The sequence below is a fragment of the Ictalurus punctatus genome, chromosome 10 (assembly GCF_001660625.3).
Source record: "Ictalurus punctatus breed USDA103 chromosome 10, Coco_2.0, whole genome shotgun sequence".
Classification (NCBI taxonomy): domain Eukaryota; kingdom Metazoa; phylum Chordata; class Actinopteri; order Siluriformes; family Ictaluridae; genus Ictalurus; species Ictalurus punctatus.
In genome coordinates, this window is record NC_030425.2 from 11,190,255 (window position 1) to 11,209,112 (window position 18,858).

The 18,858-nt window shown below is 37.6% G+C and overlaps 2 protein-coding genes across 12 annotated transcripts in view; one reads left to right on the top strand and one right to left on the bottom strand.

Annotated features, from left to right (window-relative positions):
• mcf2l2 (MCF.2 cell line derived transforming sequence-like 2) overlaps window positions 1–18,858 on the bottom strand; it is an 83,698-nt gene that overhangs the window by 29,552 nt on the left and 35,288 nt on the right. For all 10 annotated transcript variants that reach the window (XM_017478128.3, XM_017478127.3, XM_017478134.3 and 7 more), the window contains 7 exons: window positions 17,424–17,615; window positions 16,813–17,004; window positions 14,528–14,705; window positions 13,880–13,980; window positions 13,654–13,742; window positions 3,071–3,137; window positions 2,473–2,588 (listed from right to left, as the gene is read on the bottom strand). In XM_017478128.3, the coding sequence (XP_017333617.1) occupies window positions 2,473–2,588; window positions 3,071–3,137; window positions 13,654–13,742; window positions 13,880–13,980; window positions 14,528–14,705; window positions 16,813–17,004; window positions 17,424–17,615 (935 nt within the window). The remainder of the gene's footprint in view (window positions 1–2,472; window positions 2,589–3,070; window positions 3,138–13,653; window positions 13,743–13,879; window positions 13,981–14,527; window positions 14,706–16,812; window positions 17,005–17,423; window positions 17,616–18,858) is intronic.
• Window positions 4,857–10,204, top strand: b3gnt5a (UDP-GlcNAc:betaGal beta-1,3-N-acetylglucosaminyltransferase 5a). 2 transcript variants are annotated; one of them, XM_017477288.3, is made up of 2 exons: window positions 4,857–4,967; window positions 8,553–10,204. In XM_017477288.3, exon 2 carries the CDS (start codon window positions 8,812–8,814, stop codon window positions 9,949–9,951), a length of 1,140 nt encoding a protein of 379 aa, XP_017332777.1. In that variant the 5' UTR covers window positions 4,857–4,967; window positions 8,553–8,811; the 3' UTR covers window positions 9,952–10,204.

The following is an 18,858-nucleotide window of genomic DNA, read 5'->3' on the forward strand; positions in this document are numbered from 1 at the left end:
GAACAGTGGTTAATAGGCGTAGGGTAGATCGGCATATAAAAGAAAATGACTGCAGAGAGCTGATGGATGAAAGTCCCCAAGACAGGAAGATGTTACAAAATGATCTGTGCTTTCATTATGCTACAGTGAGCTTTCAAACTGAAGAAAGGCATAACCACTCTTACTCAACCTAAAGACCACAGGAACAGTACAAGGTCCAATGTTACAGACCTTAACCAAGAATGACTGTTTGCATCTGTGCATCTTTAATCTAATCAAGAAGGAAGTGGACAACCCACAAAAACTGAACTGATGGTACAATGATCTACTGATACATTAAAGAAAAGTCTAACCTTATTTCTTAAATAAGGTTAAAGCAATGAAGCAAAAATACAAACAAATACTGCATTCCAACATGAAAACCACACCCCAACTGCACAGCACATAGTAAAATGGTGTGCTTGCTCAGGGAAGGCCTGCAATTACTGTGGGACCAACAAATTCCAGGACGCATCAAGGAACAACAAAATGTCACAGCAATTTAGACTGGCCAAATCCGAGTCCTGACCTCAATCCCACTGAAAAGCTGTGACGTGATAGGCTATTCAAACAAAACATATAAGTCAAACTGAAACACTTTTGCACTTATAAGAGCAATGGACCATTCCAAATACTGTTACTGGCAATATATATATATATATATATATATATAATTTATTATAAATAATAAATGTTTTTTTTTACACATAATACTACATGTGAAAACCATATGTTCCTGTTTGTGATCTAACTGCATCTATATGGTGGCTGCATGCACTGCATATAGATGAAAGACTGTTGGTTCACACGCTCTTAGGTGAAGGGCGCTTGGGAGAAGATTGTGCACATAATCAATTATGAAATAAATGAACTGCAAATGAAGGCAGCAAATATCACCTTTACATTCAACCTTCTGCGTTTAGTACACACCTTACTGTACTCACTGAAACTGTGCCTGTTGCCACCAAGTCTTGCAGGTCTTTTGCCCGAGGGTATTTCACAACCTGTCTTCTCAGAAATCTGGGTGCAGCCATTGATATCTTCCTTTCCTGCTCCATCCAGGTATGTCATATATTTTCTACCCCTAGCCAGTTCAGGTATTTCATGTGTTTCAGCTCAAGCACACCTGGTGAAACTAATGAAGCCCTTGATTAGTTGCATCAGGTGTGCTTGAGACAACACCTGTTTTGCATGTTTGTGCTGTTGTGAGGGATTCTATTCAGGGAGTTGAATAATTTTGAGACTGGAGAAATCATTATAAGTTGTATTTTCAGTTGAATTTGCAGAAACCACATGAAGCATTCGTTGTGTTGAACTATTTCAATTGCTTTTGTTTGATTTGTTCATTGCAAACAGCTGAAAGTCTGTCAATTTTGACAATAAAGCTGATTTGCAATGGGGGGTTAATTAATTTTGATTGCAACTATATATATATATATATATATATATATATATATATATATATATATATATATATATATATATATATATATAGAGAGAGAGAGAGAGAGAGAGAGAGAGAGAGTATGTATGTGTGAATAAATATACATAAATGTATATCTTTGGCACTACCATATATTCTACTGTTAGATAATAGCAGCAGTGCTGTGTTAGCAAAGAGACAACAGTTTGACAGTTTTGTTTTTTTTTACACATAATACTACATGTGAAAACCATATGTTCCTGTTTGTGATCTAACTGCATCTATATGGTGGCTGCATGCACTGCATATAGATGAAAGACTGTTGGTTCACACGCTCTTAGGTGAAGGGCGCTTGGGAGAAGATTGTGCACATAATCAATTATGAAATAAATGAACTGCAAATGAAGGCAGCAAATATCTCCTTTACATTCAACCTTCTGCGTTTAGTACACACCTTACTGTACTCACTGAAACTGTGCCTGTTGCCACCAAGTCTTGCAGGTCTTTTGCCCGAGGGTATTTCACAACCTGTCTTCTCAGAAATCTGGGTGCAGCTACTACCCCTAAGCAGTTCAGGTATTTCATGTGTTTCAGCTCAAGCACACCTGGTGAAACTAATGAAGCCCATATTTGTGCTGTTGTGAGGGATTCTATTCAGGGGGTTGAATAATTTTGAGACTGGAGAAGTCATTATAAATTGTATTTTCCACTTGAAGCATTCATTGTGTTGATCTATTTTAATTGCTTTTGTTTGATTTGTTCATTGCAAACAGCTGAAAGTCTGTAAATTTTGACAGTAAACCTGATTTGCAATGGGGGTTGAATAATTTTGATTGCAACTGTAACTGTTTATGTGAAAAGTGTACAAATAACAGCAACTGGTCTGTTGTAGAGCATGCAGTTATTTAACTCATGATAGGAATGTAGTAAGCATGTGAGTGACAGTTGCCACAGCAGGAAACTTCAGCTGAGCTTTGGTAGTACTAGGATAACTTCATGTGATCATGTGATTGTGTCAAAAAATTTCTTGCCTATTATGGAAAGTGTAAATGTCATCAAGATTGCCAAAGAGCACGTCCTTCTTGTTTTCCAGCACATGTGGTATTAGATGCGTCATTTCTGAATTATCCAGTGCTGCAGCGTAACCCTAATAGCAAAAAAACACACAGTAAAGCAATAAGTGGCAAGCATCACTTTTCTTCATTCTTCGAAACTATAACAGGACACTCCTTCTCTGCCTTGAGGATTTTTATTTTGTTTTTTTTTAATCTCCAGTTCCTTGAATCTACAAAGGTATTTTCAAATACAACTGAACTTTGCCAATTTCAGGTTAATCCCATGTTGGTATTTGTAGCAGTATCAGTGCTATATGGAGACAACTTTTCGAGACATTTATTTTAGAGAATAAGCTCACGAGACACATAAAATTGAAACTGTGAAGCCAACAACAACTGTAATGACTTAGACATTTGCTATGTAAAGATCTGCACATCTATTTACATGGTTTGCATTTGACAATCCCATGTGTATACCAAATATACCGGATAATCAGAGCACAAGGGCGATTCCTCCATCTGACGTAACACAAAACTTAGTCATAGATATTTATGAATAAACTGACCAACATACCTCAATTATACTTTGGAGCTCCTCCACATAGAGTCTCTCCGTCTCAATCAGCTCATTCATAATGTGTCTATGGGGAGAAACAATAAGAGTGTCTGTGCTCAAAAAGAAAATAATCTTCTGAGACAGAATAATGCACACGACACCCAAAAAGAGCTATTAAAGCTTGCTGATGAGGTCGACATCACAGATCAAAACAATTTCTTGTTTTATAATTGATATCACAGGTCTCACTGAAGATATACACCTCATTTTTATTTTCACTGTGGTGAGTTTTAAAAAAATGGAACTCGAAATTTTTGTAGGTTTCACAAAGAAGATTCTATCTCGGCCCTTCAGGCTATGAGCAGCTCGTGTGTCTGCTCAGTTTTCCACTTACACTAAGCCTACATAAACCTGCCGAACCTGCTAGAGTTGTTCAAACTTTCAACATCAGACATGTGAATCATTATTTTGCATGAATACATAGCTCAGGAGGCAATTCTAATTGTCTGTTCTCATCTCCTAACAAGTACTGTATGCACTTAACAAGCACAATATTAAATGATTATAGAGATTATAATTCAAACACATTTTAACTTACACACAATACCAGTAAGTGTAACTTTAATTCCTTTAAGAATTAATGCCCAAGTGGGTTAAGGCAGTGCTGGAAAATAATGGTGAACACACAAAATATTGACACTTTGGGCCCAATTTGGACATTTTCACTTAGGGGTGTACTCACTTTTGTTGCCAGCAGTTTAGACATTAATGGCTGTGTGTTGAGTTATTTTGAGGGGACAGCAAATTTACACTGTTACACAAGCTGTACACTCACTACTTTACATTGTAGCAAAGAGTCATTTCTTCAGTGTTGTCACATGAAAAGATATAATCAAATATTTACAAAAATGTGAGGGATGTACTCACTTTTGTGAGATACTTTACATGTCTTCATTTTGCATGTACCTTCGTTTCTACGAGTGTGCCTAAAGCAGCTTTTGACAGCTGCACAATTAGCAGCACTAAGCTACTAGTCAAGTCTTGTTTATCTAAACAGTAAAAAGTATTAACTTTAGCTGGACAGCGCAAATATTGCCAGCATTCACAACCAAAAGTGTGTTATAATAATAATAATAATAATAATAATAATAATAATAATAATAATAATAATGATCATAATAATAATGATAAAAATAATAATACAAAGAAGAAAAATACCAACAACAATAATAGAAAATATGTTAAGCTTGTAAAAAGTTTACGAATTCAGTATCAAAATTCAAATATTAACGAAACACATAACGTGTCATTTTAAAACGTATTTAAAATGACAATTAGTTAAACTCCATCCATCCATGTTCTATACCACTTATCCTTCCTTCAGGGTCACGGGGAACCTGAAGCCTATCCCAAGGAGCATCGGGCACAAGGCGGGGTACACCCTGGACAGGGTAATTAGTTAAACTCGTTCAAATTAAAGTATAAACACATTCTTAATTAAATTTCATTTCAATTCATATTTAAGCAGAAATCAAATTTTATTCTAGTGTGAGGTCTCATGCAGTCTCATGATTCTTTACTGCCAAGCATAAAACTGGCCAATAAACCAACTTCCATTATGTAAAAAAAAAAAAAGTTTGATATGCAGTTGTATAAAAATGTGTTGATCTTTGCACATCTCTTCTCTATACATGACTTACACAATTTCGCCCAAGTTTCTGTGACGCTTGAGCAGGCATGACACAGCCTTGTGTGACTGCCTCATGTCTAAATCACCTCCCACTTTAGTCCAACCCACATAGAAAAAAAGCTCAGGTTCAGGCTTCAGTCACATGTTACCTTGGACTGAGCACCCGTCTGTGTCAGGCTCCTCTCTGAGACAGATTTTCCTACAGGGATGATGGCTTGTGCATTGGTAAGTAACACTTCTGCATAAAGAGTGAAGGGGGGGGGTTGGAATATGTCACACTACCACAGACACAAACAGCTTCTGTTTAAATGAGAGTATTAGCTCAGTGGTGAGAAACTCACTGGTATAAAAACAAGCTGAACGTTTAACTACTGTAAGCGGGACACAGAAGTGGCTTTTTATGTGGAAAGTGCACGCTGTATTACCTGAGCGTTGTCAGATAAGATAGACGGCATGGCGGGGATCAGCAAATTTTCAAGTAATAAACCTAAAAAGCATGGCTATTACCTCTAAGTAGCCTTTCAGCTTCAGGAGAAATACATTCCAAGACTAAAACCTAATGTCAATAGTGAAATGTTTGTACTGTGAGTCAGAGTGTTTACAAATGCTGTGTCTTTGAAATTCTCTTTAAACTTCATCTACTGTTTTCATTTCATTGTGCCAAATTCCCACCCTCAAAAAAAACAAACAAAAAAAAACCCCAGCAACACATTCATGTGGCTTTCCAAACTGCCCACCTATGCAAATCAATCTCAAGCAATTGTAATTAAATTATTTATAAAGCTTCCTCAATTTGTTCACAGTTTCCACTTAGATTGCACAAAATGTAATTCAAAGTGTTCCAGCCGAATCAAGGTGCACTGAGTGAGGGTGCCATTTGTGCGTTGGGTGTAATGAGATAGTATGGACGGCAATAGCTTACATTCTTGCATATATATATATATATATATATATATATATATACATACACATATTAACCCTGAAACACTTGGCAGTGGAGCATTACCAATGCTTATAATACAGTGGTCTTGTTTAATATTCTACAATGTTACAATACAGTTAAATACATAAGCCAATCTTCTGTAGATAAGAATGTATATCTTTGGTGTATTATAGTTGTTTTAGGTTGAAGTGCTCTAAGCACTACAATGTATTAGGCATGATGTGCTGTAATACTTTAAATCACAAGGTGTCATTACTTACTTTTATAAATTACAAAAATAATGCCCTGACCCTTCACTGTACTTCAAGTCATTGTAGTGTCAGAATCTTATTAATGTTAAAAATGTGTAAATATAAAATACCGTATATAAATGTAGATCAATTTCTGTTAGGGTGTGTGGGGGATTAGTGAGAGTCTTAGAACTGTTTACAAGCCGTCAAAAAAGGCATTTACCTGAACGTGCCTTTAATTTATTTATTTTTCAACTATAATTTGTTAACCCGCCTACTTAATACTATTTTTAAACCATTCAAGCTACATGTTAATCTATAAACCTTTTTTATTACACAGTAACTACATAACAGCAAGTGTTATATAACAGAAATAATTGAACATAACCATTTCCTGGTATTAATTTTGATTTATTCATTCAGTTTAATGTTTTAGGATTATGATCTAATCTTGTGCAATGTGATTCCCCTCCCCCTTTTTTTAGAGGTTAGTTTTTAGATTCTATAGGTTATTTTAAATATATACCGTATAAACATGAGTGCTGTTAAAGTGCACACATGGTGCTTTAATATCACAGCATGCTTAGTAGATCTGTACTTTGTACTTATTTTACTACTCTTTACTATTTGTTGGACATGCAAGTCAAATGAGATATAATTTATTTCCATTTTATAATATGTTTGCTCAGTTTCCCCTAACAGTATCTTTCTTATCTCAAAGTTAAACCAGTAAGTCCTACTGCTGGCAGAGAACAGGTGCATGTAGAGCCATATTACAATAAGTCAAAGTGAACTAAAAAGAATTCAAAGCTCTTTAAACACAGTCTGTTTGGGGCCTATTGAAAGATGACTCGCACCTCTATTATTAAAAGGCCACGCTTTTACATAGACTTGCTGTCCTAATGATCTTTTTTGTCCACAAAATGTTTACACAGCTTTTAACATGTTTTCATTCATTCTATTCTTTAAAGCCCCCTATTGTTTTATATAGCACCAGGCTGGCTTTCTGCATCAAAAATGTTGGTGAGGAGCCCTGTATGAGGCTCAGCTTCTAGTTTACAAATGGCGTCAAACAGATCTCATGATGAGAAACTCACAGAAATACTTGGTAAACATTAACCTATTTTGACAGGTGTTCCTGCCAGAGTTTTGTTGACCAGGTAATATCCATATTAAAATAACTAAGACCACAACACCACACCCATTAATGCCTGACAGAGTCTGGTTAATAACAAAAACTCAAAAAACCTGTCATGAATACTTCACCATAAACATCTTCAAGCCTTATGTAGATTTGTAGGCATGCAGATTTAGTTCAAACTACTGAAGATCCACATTTAAAATAATCTCATTTGTCTAAGAATTTAAATTTTACAGATATATGTCAGTTTATTGATCATTCATCTTTAGGGATGCACCAAAATGAAAATTCTTGGCCGAAGCCGAATATAATGAAAAATTGGCGAATACTGAACACGTTTTTTCGCATTTTTCCCATTTATTTTGCCATTTTTTTCACCACTGCATAAATTAAATAGTCAAAATGTGCTTTTTACTATTTTGTCTTGCTTTTCAAAGAAAAAAATCAATTACAAAAACTACAATTTCAAAATATTTATTTAACACTGGACGTTTTTTTTTTCATTCCAGCAGGCAAGGCACAATATAACTTTAAATAAATAAATTAGTAAAATAAAAATATTTTTATGTGTGCATCTTTGAGCCCCCCTTGAATAGCCAATGTTAGGCCTATAACTGACTGCTGAAAGAATGTAACACTCTGTAGCCTACAACAAAAAAGTGCATTTAAAAGCACAGTGACAAGAGTGCAAAAAATGGTTCTATTTGGTTCTATATGGCTGATTATATTGGGGATATATACCGCTCACGTCCCTGTACACCTCGTGGAGTATTATAGTAGATATAGCATAGTTAGACGCGTTGTTAATGTAATGTTCCTTCATAGATTTACTTAATTTAAACTATAGAATAGTTCATTTAGTCCCCGCTGGTTTTTTCCGCTCCAAGTCCATAGTACTAGTTCATGTTTCTTGTTTTGTGTTTTGACCCTGTTTTCTGTGACCGCGACTTTGATTCCTGCTTTGCCCCGTTTATGCCTGTTTGCCGATCGCCCGATAACCCCTTTGCCTGTCTTGGATTTGGATTTGTCTGCCTGCCCTTAAATAAATACGTCTTTACTTGCTTCCGTACTCTACTCTCTTACGTCTCGCGACGTGACAGAATACTCCGGAACAGAAACAAAACAAACGCACGTATCCACAGTAAACAATGTCACGGTTGTCAACATCCGAAGAGCATGCGCTCGCTGACCACTCGTGCACGTAGCTCGTGCATGCGCGTGCCCCCTCATCTCTCCGAGTGCGCTGCCGGAAATGGAGGTCGTGACATTCACGCGTCTCACTCTGGTTGCTAGGCTATTTGGTCACGTCATCAAACACGTCATTGTTTGTTCAAATTTATTCGCCTTTTCATTGCTTTTTTTGTTATTTCCGGCCGAATAATTTCGGTTGCCGAACATTCTGTGCACCCCTATTCATCTTTCATCTTCATCCTGATTAAGGTCATGATTACTGTAAGTTCAAAATGGTAAGGAAATAACATTTGCTCTCTTCACAGACTGCTGGTCCTTGGTTGAAGAGATATGCCAACAAACTAGGTGACAATGCTGAGGCACAAAAGACAGATGTGAACTAAACTTATTGCTGGTTGAGGAAGTCAAGAAAGAACAAGGCAATGAGGTCACACTTGCCTTTTCCCTGCACATCTGCAATATGCCTGTATGACCTATAATGGAACTCAGACAAGTTCAATTTGAGAACAGGAACTCGAAGAGTCTTAACGTGAAAGGATTTAGAAGCGCAGTTAAGGTATCAGAATGATAATGAATTTCAGGAGGGTCAAAAAATATCAGTTCCCAAAGCTAATTTTCATGTGCTGTGTCCTCTCGACACTCATGCTGTACTGGGAGCAGGTGGACCATCACGTTGTGAGCCATATGAAGTCCTTCTCCTACCGCTACCTGATCAACAGCTACAACTTCATCAACAAGTCCTTGAGCGTGAGCCGTGAAGAGGCTTCCAGCTTCAATAGCTTTCCATACCTCATAGACCACAAGAACACGTGCATAGAGAAGGATGTGCTGCTTCTTCTCTTCGTTAAAACCTCCCCGGAGCACTTTTTGAGAAGGCAAGCGATTCGCTCTACATGGGGGAACCAGACTTACATCAAGAGGGAGCTGGGTGTCAATGTGAAGGTGGTGTTTGTTATGGGTGTCCACCCAGATGGACACAAACATGATGCAATTCAGAAACAGCTCCAGGCTGAGGACCAGATCTACAAAGACTTGGTCCAGCAGGCTTTTCTGGACACTTTCCACAACCTGACTGTGAAACTCCTGCTGCAATTCCACTGGGCGCATGCCAACTGTGCCCACGCTCGCTTTTTAATGTCTGCCGATGATGACATCTTTGTCCACATACCAAACCTGGTCCGTTCTCTCCAGGAGCTCAGCGCTCAGGGTGTTGTGGATCTCTGGGTGGGACACGTTCACCGTGGTTCGCCTCCTATTCGACGCAAGAACAGCAAATACTACGTGCCCGTCCAGATGTACCCATGGTCCACCTACCCAGACTACACTGCAGGAGCGGGCTATGTAGTGTCCAGGGACGTAGCTGACAAAATTTACCAGGCTACTTTGTCCCTTAACGCCTCTCTCCACATCGATGATGTTTTTATGGGCATCTGCGCAATCACCGTTGGGGTATCACCCCAGGAACATGTTTACTTCTCAGGTGAGGGGAAAGCCCCCTATCACCCATGCATTTATGAGAAGATGATCACCTCTCATGGACACGCAGATGATGTTAGCTATCTTTGGAAGGTTGCGACTTCCCCAAAGGTAAATGGCATCTCTTCAGGTTTCTTTGGGAAACTATACTGCACAGCTGTGAAAATCAGGCTGCTCTGTTGGCCTTCCTTTACAAACACATATTCCTGCAAAGCAGCCTTTTTATGAAGGACTATGAGATCTTCTCTGTGCATCAGTATTTCATATTATGTATATCTTAATGTTAGTTGTTTTCCATGTAATAATGAAAATACCAAAGCCATTTATTTAAGTGTTTGTTTACCTATTTTTTTGGGACTTGGGAACATGTTTAGCATTTTGGGAACATTTGAAAGAGCTGTTTAACTAATTGAGGAGCTGTGTGCTTGTTTTTATTTGGACAAGGATTGCTTTTTTAAATTAAACAGACTAATCACACACATTCTTTTTATTTGTCTGTGTTCTGTCTCTGTCATTACCTGGCATTTCTTGCTAAACTACACATCTGCACAATTATGGCCAAAATAATCCCGATTATTTTGATCAACACTGAGATCTCGATTATTCATCACGATTATTCATTGATTTTAGGGACAACATATTTTTATTGCACTTTCACATTTAAATAAACAGACCGCTGCTTTCATCTCCATGCTGTGCTACATTCCTGCTAATGTACAAATCTTTGCATCAAATTAGACTGATCCTTAAAGTGCATCATCTTGTAGAAGCAAAATATAAATAAAATTGTACCCAAAATATAGGATAAGTAAAAATGCCATCAACCAAATGAAAATATGCATCAAATATAACAATATGCAACTAAATGAAAACAATTCAGGCGAATGCAGGAAAGGCAGGAAAGACAGGAAAGACACTCCTGTAAGCAGTATTTACAAGAGGAGAGATGCAAGACAATTTCATTTAGGAGATTACAAAAATTCAGGAGCACAGTTGAAGTTTAGTGTTTTTTTTTAAGAGATAGTAGCGTTAATGTGCCACAAGATAACACACAAGTAGGCATGAGAAAACTTGAGCTTGTCAATTATGACAGAATTTAGGAACATAGTGCGTGATAAATAAAAGATGGCGGTTCTGAGATCAGGAAGTTGAGAGAAGCAGATGATGTTCAGTGTTACTCGTCATCATAATGGATTCTCTGCAGTCTTTCCACACTTGTTCGGTTGACTGAGGAGATGAAAAGCAGTGTAAAAGTAACTGTTGCGCAATGTAGATGCATTTTGGACTTCCTGCAGTTTTTAATCACAGTCGCACAAAGTACTTCAGTAGTAAATGCGACTGAAATGGTTGCACTGTAGAGCCCTGAGTTTATCTGCAAAGTTTTTTCCCGTTCGGCGTGATGAGGTTTAATGTCCAACAACCTTTGTAGTGCCATTTAGCATTGTGCAAAGCGTTGGAGCTCGCAGCGAAACTGGCAGCTCGAGCGCTAAAATTCTAAATCCATTTCCAGGTTTTGGCTCTACAAAATGACATCATCCCTGCGCCGCGTTATGTGATTGGCTGTAAGTGTATGAAGCGCTTGATTTGAGTGGAGAAAACAGCGGAGTTTTCTATGAGCGGAGGACGAGCTTTAAACGTCAACATCGCAGTCGATCATGTTCATTTAATCATGGGCAGTCAAAATCATAATCGTGATCGATATCCGATTAATTGTGCAGCCCTATCTCCAAACCTTTCCCCTGTTTTTTTTTTTTTTCCAAAGGCAGGCCAGGACTCGGAACACTTCCTGTCACTGGTATTTACAAAGACGGTTCTCACAGACCACATCAATCTTCCTAAATAATTCCATATGAACAGTAGTAGAAGTTTTATGAATTTGTATTCTTTTTCTACCCCAGACTTTTTTTGGGAGCTTGACACAGAGGGACTTAAGATCACTGTTTAAGTATTAAAAAAAATAAATAAAGTAAATAAGGATGGGCTCTAATATACCAGTAGTTTGCCACTGCTATTTTTCCGCTACTTGCTAATCTAGTGTATTATAATGTACTAATAATATATCTTGGGGTTAAACTAACAGCCAGACCAAAACAATCCCAAGAAACCCCCTAATCCTGACTTCACCAGTGTTTATTAAAGAAAAACTAAATATAAACGTAACACAAATCATCACTTTGTACTGGCAGATTTCTAAGGCAGACATTAATACATTTAAATATACACAAAACATTTTCCCTAGTATTTTCCCTCTGCTGATATACAACCCCAATTCTGGAAAAAGTTGGGACAGTATGGAAAATGCAAAAAAAAAAAAATTGAAAATTCACCATGTACTATATTGAAAACACATTATTAACACATTATTTAATGTGAATTGAATTTATTTTCTGAAAATATACACTCTGCAACACTTACTGCAACACACTCCAAAAAAGTTGGGAGAGTTGAGTGTTTACCACTGTGTAACATCACCTTTCCTCATTACCTTTTAATAACACTTATTAAGTGTTTGGGCACTGAGTGAAGACACCATTTGGTTGAGTTTAGCAAGTGGAATTTTCCCCATTCATCCGTTATGCATTTCTTCAGCTGCGCAACTATACGGGGCCTTTGTTGCCTTATTTCGTACTTCATTCTCACATTCTCAAATGGAGACATATCAGTACCGCAGGCAGGCCATGCTCTGCGTGCAGCACCCGCACTCTCTGCTTACACAACCACGCGCTTGTTTAGGCAGAATGTGGTTTAGTGTTTCCCTGCTCTGGATTGCAGCATATGTTGCTCCAAAATGTGTACATATCTTTCTGTATTAATGCTGCCCTCACAGATGTGCAAGTTCCCCATGCCATGGGCACTGACACACCCCCATACCATGACAGACGCTGGCTTTTGGGCCTGACGCTGATAACAGCTTGGATGGTACTTTTCCTCTTTGGCCTGGAGAACACAATGGCTGTTTTCTCCAAAAACTATTTGAAATGTTGACTCGACAGACAACAAAACACGATTCCACTGTGCTACTGTCCATCTCAAATGAGACCGAGCCCAGAAAAGTCAGCACTGCGTCTGGACAGTGTTGATGTGTGGCTTCTGCTTTGCATAGTAAAGCCTTAACTTGCATCTGTGGATGCAACGGCAAATTGTGTTGACTAACATAGGTTTACCAAAGTATTCCCGAGCACATGTCAGGATGTCCATTACAGAATCATGATGGTTTTTAAGACAGTGACGTCTGAGGGATCGGAGATCCTGCGCATTCAAAAGTGGTTTTCCGAGATTTGACCGGATTCCTTCAATCTTTTAATTATATTGTGCACTGTAGAAGGGGAAATGCCCAAAATACTACTTTGGGGAATGTTGTTCTCAAAGTTTTGGATTATTCTCTGACACATCTGTTGGCAGATTGGTGAGCCTCGAGCCATCCTTGCTCTTGAAGGGCTAGGTCTTTTCTGGAGGCTCCTTATATACTATGATTAGACGATTTCCTCACCTGTTTTACATTGCATTCTTATTTCAGCTTGTCACATCGCTCTTGGTACTAAATTGCCAATGCCCCAACTTTTTTGAAACATGTTGTATGCATCAATTTTGAAATAAAAGTTTACCTTCAAAATTCTATGCAGTTGATTAGGTAAAACATCAAATACCTTGTCTTTATACATTTTGTTGTTTAAATACAAGTCAAAGTACATTGACAAATCACTCCTCTTTGTTTTTATTAGCATTTTCCATACTGTCCCAACTTTTTTTGAAATTTGGGTTGTAAGTTAATTGGGTTTCTCATATGCATATACACATACATGTATATCTCTGGGTTTAATAGAGGTCTGATTGAGATGCTATGACACAGTGAATTCTGTATCAAAATGCCACAAATGATAGGAATTCCTCCTGGTTACATAAGACATGGGGTGAGGCACCATTGCTTACCGCCGCCTGCTTGACAGGCTCTCCTCCGTCTCGCTGGTCATGAGAACATGGCTCAAACCTCCTTGACTCTCCTCATGCATAACTTCAATCTTAAAACAGGACACAAGCAAAATTTTCTTACATTGAATACACAAGGCCACGTGAGGAGAAGCATTAGACCAGGTCATACAATCATTTGACTACATTCAAATAAAACCAAGCCTGACGGAAAGGGTGTGTGACGTACCTTGATGCCTCCTTTAGTCTTGCGAATGTTTTTCTTCCTTGCTAGCTCAGTATCAGTGTTGTGCTTGGTGGAACTATTCTCTGGACCTCTTCGGTTTGGTGCTAGACAGAAACGTAGTGCTTATTAGACAATAAAATATTGAATATGAAGAAATACAGAACATAATCCACTAGTATATAGTAGTAGTAGTAGTATAACTGCCTCAGAGCTCCAGGGTCTCTGCTTCAAAAACACATACAAAATTGGCCCAAGTTGTAAATGAGTGTGCGTTTCCTGCAATTGACTTTTAATACCCAATGTGGCCGGGATCCACCGTATCCCTGAATGAGAAGTAAAACTTTTTTGAACAAAGTATTGGGGAAATAAACCAACTGCTTTATAAGTGAAGCAGGTGTAGTGGTTTTATATATATATATATATCTATATATATATATACATATATATATATATATATATATATATATATATATATATATATATATATAAAAGCAGCGGAAGTTTTGTATTAGAAAAAAGACACGAAAGTTTGACACAGTTTCACTTAAATCATCATGTGATTCTCAGACACTAGTGTTCCTGTTTGTGGTATAACTGCCACAGTGGTTGAATAGATGAAAGATTTCATCGAGACTTCCTGCACTTGTTTACCGGAGCCTGTTGGTCGCACGCTTTTCGGTGAAGGGCGCTTCGGAGAAGATTCAGGACGTGGAGCCACAGGCTGCACGGGCCTGGTTTGCTTGGCTGACAGCCTCTTTAGACTGATGTGTCTCTTCTCAAACATCTCATGCACCTCTTCCAGCCTTTTCAGTGCATTCTGCACATTGATCTGCAGGGGAAGTTGTAAAACAGATTTGATCAAATGTGAGAAAAAAAAACACTATGTCTGAAGGGAGCCCTCAGGTAACGTTTGCAAAATGTTTGGGCCAGTAATGGGATTATAAATCAATTCCTAATGCATCTCAATTCTTTATTTTTTAGTACAGCATGCATTATGCTTGTTTGTAGTAAAATCATGACCTACCTCATTTCAATTTCATTTAGTGTTTTATGCAAACTTATGTAATAATAATCTAGCTAATAAATCTTACACTATTCTCTACTGCAAAACTGTTTTGCACCAATTTAAAAAGAATAAAACAACCTATAAAAAAATAACTTTTTTTTACCACAGATAACTTTTCATGTTATGTAAAAAACTGGAGTATGAGCCTAAGCAAGTCATTTAAGCATCATATGCATTAACACTCAAAGCCACATGCATTTGAGGGTGAATCATACAAAAAGACTCTATTAAGTAAACTTCATGCAGTTAACAGAAGCATGATTTTGTCCCCTTTCCAAACTAGGTAATTCTTTTGTTGTACAGATTTGGCATCCCTTGTCATAGCACAAGCAAATAGAACAAATCAATTGTAGAAGTTGAAGTTGAGCAAAGGAAAAAAGGAACAAAATTGAATGGCACACTTTTAGAAGAAGTAGCTTATACTGTACAGAGTCATATTTTCAATAAAGCCAAATACTAATCGAATGCTACTATAGCAATCGTATTAATGCACTCCACCTATTCACCTGTTCTAAGACTCATGACCACTCTTACTAAATTTGCATTTCCTCTTTAGTCTTTTTCAACCTTCATTTAACAGACCTGTCTGTTGGTTCATCATTGGCGCCACTTCACTTTCCACTTCAGCTTTTCACAACACATATTGCACTGTGCCTTCTTAGGGGTTTTTGTGGGCTCTACTCAAGGACATGGTGTTCATTTTCTCATCGCTATCATAACATGGTGTGACAATTCATTTTGGTAGCCATCCTGTTAATCACATGATGTGGGTGTGCGAAATCGGACTCATGCTTAATATTATCGTATACATAAAACGATTAGGTAGTTTAATTGTAGTAGCTTATTTACATTTAAGTGGGGTACTATTAGTATATTTTTACAGGATTTTAACAAGCCTTTAAAGCCTTTGTTTCAAGTCAAGATAATACCATTTTGAATGTGATAGATCTGATATTAACACAATTTTGGGGCAAATTACAGTATCCTCAAAAAGTATTGTAATGGCAAGGCCAATTCCTTTTTTTTGTCTGATAAAGACTGAAGGCATTAGGGTTTGAGATCAAAAGATGAATATGAGATGAAAGCTTTCATTTCCAAGTTTGTACTGCAGCTTCTTTCAGTTGCTGTTTGTTTCTGGGGTTTTTCCCTTCAGTCTCTTCTTCAATATATGAAATGAAGGCTCAATTGGGTTAAGGTCTGGTGACTGACTTGGCCAGTCGAAAAACTTCCATTTTTGTCCTTTTTGTGTTGGCAGTGTGCATTTGGTCATTATCTTGTTACATTATAAAATTCCTTCCAGTTAGATTTCTCTGTAAATTGGTAGACAGAATATTTCTGTAAAGTTCTGAATTCATTCTGCTGCTACCATCATGAGTTACACCATCCATAAAAGATGTAACACCTCATTACATCATTTGTAATGATGTAGCCCTAACCATGACTCTACCTCCACTGTGCTTTATTGAGGGGCTTGTATGTGTCTTTCATCTCACTTTGTTAGAGGTTAACTTTTGTGTCTCATCTCTGTATTTCTTGGTGAATTTCAATCTGGCTTTCCAATTCTTACTGCTGATGAGTGTTTTGCATCTTGTGGTATGGACAGCTCTCTGATCTTCATGTCGGTTTATTCTTTTTTTTAAAGCTGAAATTCTGATCTATCATCTCGCATCCATCAGTCTCAGTGTATAACGAAAAACGAAAGAGCTATTCTTGGCGTTTCAGTATTTTGGAGGGGACTGCAGATCTGTTATGGACCTGTTGTCTTGCACTACATGAATCAACATCACACATTCTCACCTCAAAAATAGCACCTCTTCACTTGACATTTGTGACACATTCTCTATTTAAGGAAATAACAAAAGCTACAAACCTTCATGAGATCAGAGAGAGCCATCTCATGTTGGTTGTAGAGGTCTTTGAGCTGGCTGAGCTGCTGCTCCTTAGCTGTCAACATGTACCTCTCAATGTCTTGCAGAGCTGCTTCTGCCCCTTCCTGAGACTGGCACTTATCTACAGCCTGTGATGCCAGCAGGTACACACCATTCTCGCACCAGTGGCTCACCTGCACACATACAGAAAACACTCTGGAATCTTATTATTTTCATACTGATGGAGAATGAAGCCATAATAATGTCTTCAATTGTATGAAAAGTGCAAGATGACATGATTAATTTGTGTTCTTTGGGTTCAGCATGTTATGAACACAGACGTTCTCATCTGCTCATTGACGTGACACTGACAATTCATTCCATTGAGCAGGTGTGACAGAACAGCATTTCTCTTTCATGCTGACAAATGAGATGCAAGTGATGAGCTACAAGATGTCCTTCATAAATCATTCTTTGTTCCATGGGTTATATGGAGATATTATGGCCATCTCATAAAAGGTTTTGTTTACATTACACTCACCTACAAATCTCAACTGTCAGAAGGCATTAAATTGATTAAGGCTTACTGGTTCTTTTTAATTGTTCCACCAACCTTCTCTATCCATGTATGGATCTCAAGTGATTTGGACAGGAAGTCATTCTTTTTTTTGGCTTCGTTGCTGAAGTCATCACAAATGCGCCGCAGCTCCACACACTTGGGCCGGATGGAGTCGACCGCGTAGTGGTTGCTCTGGATTAACTGGTCACCGTGCAGTGCGTGCAGCTGTGCCTTCTCCAAAGATTCCTGTCAGTGCACAATTACATATTATAGGTCAGAAGATATTAAGGTTCAAAGATTTGTCCCTTTATCAGTCTGTACAGGAATTTCTGCATGGCCTCAGAACTATTAGAAATTGTCAACACAATCTGATTACCCTGTTTTGTTGACGTAACTGTAACAAAGTAATCAGATTACAGGTACATTTGGTAAAAAATGGGAATACTACATGGATTAATTTTTTTTTCCATTTAAAACCAAAGAAATGAATACACATAACACATGTGAATGACATAACACAATATAGACAGCTGCTTGATTATAGTCCTGGTTCTCTCTTGTGGTTACTCACATGAGCAACCTCCTGCTGCATACGCAAATAAATTTTACACAAAGTTAATTTGCTAGAAATGAACACACATTGTTTTCTGAAATTATTTTTTTAGGGTGACCATACGTCCTCTTTTTCCCAGACATGTCCTCTTTTTTGGACCATAAAAAAGCGTCCGGTCGGTCTAACACTGCATCATGTGTATGCATTTTTGCATTGCAACCCCTCTCCATAATTCTCACAAGCGGTCGATTATAAAAGGCTTGCAGCAACTACTGGACAAATTCCTATCTCTCATCCATTAGCCTACTCTCGCTGAATACATGAAGGTGAATCCCTGTTGTGTACCGCGTCAAACAGTTGCTTGACAATAGCAGCAAATGACAGCTGTCCTGAGTCGAAACAATGGCCATGGCCATATAAGGTCATTTTTAATTTCATGGCTTCATTGCTCATTCAAATGTGTGAATGATCCAGTAGGTACACTCATGGCATCTGATATTTTATTTTATTCCATGGACATTCAAAAGAATGTAGGAACTTATACATATATATGTGATGCTAATAGTGCTAACAGTGTGACTTTTTCAGTGTATTCAAATCTGCATTCATAATAACATTCTTTTGAACCCTATTAAGACACAAAAAAAGGTGTCCTCTTTTTGAAAATCCAGAATATGGTCACCATAACTTTTTTTTAATGTAATGTAACCCGCATCAGGAACATTGATCTTCTATTCATTTATTTATTTTCTTAAAACAAATCCAAACACTGAACATGTTTTAAGCTCTAAAATAAGCTCTAAAAGTATTTCAGATCATATTGCTTTTCTCTAGACTTTATTTACATATGTGATCTTGAAGTAATCCAAAAGTAATCATATTACATTACTTTTATATTGTGATACTTGGATTATGTTACTGATTACTTTTTTATGC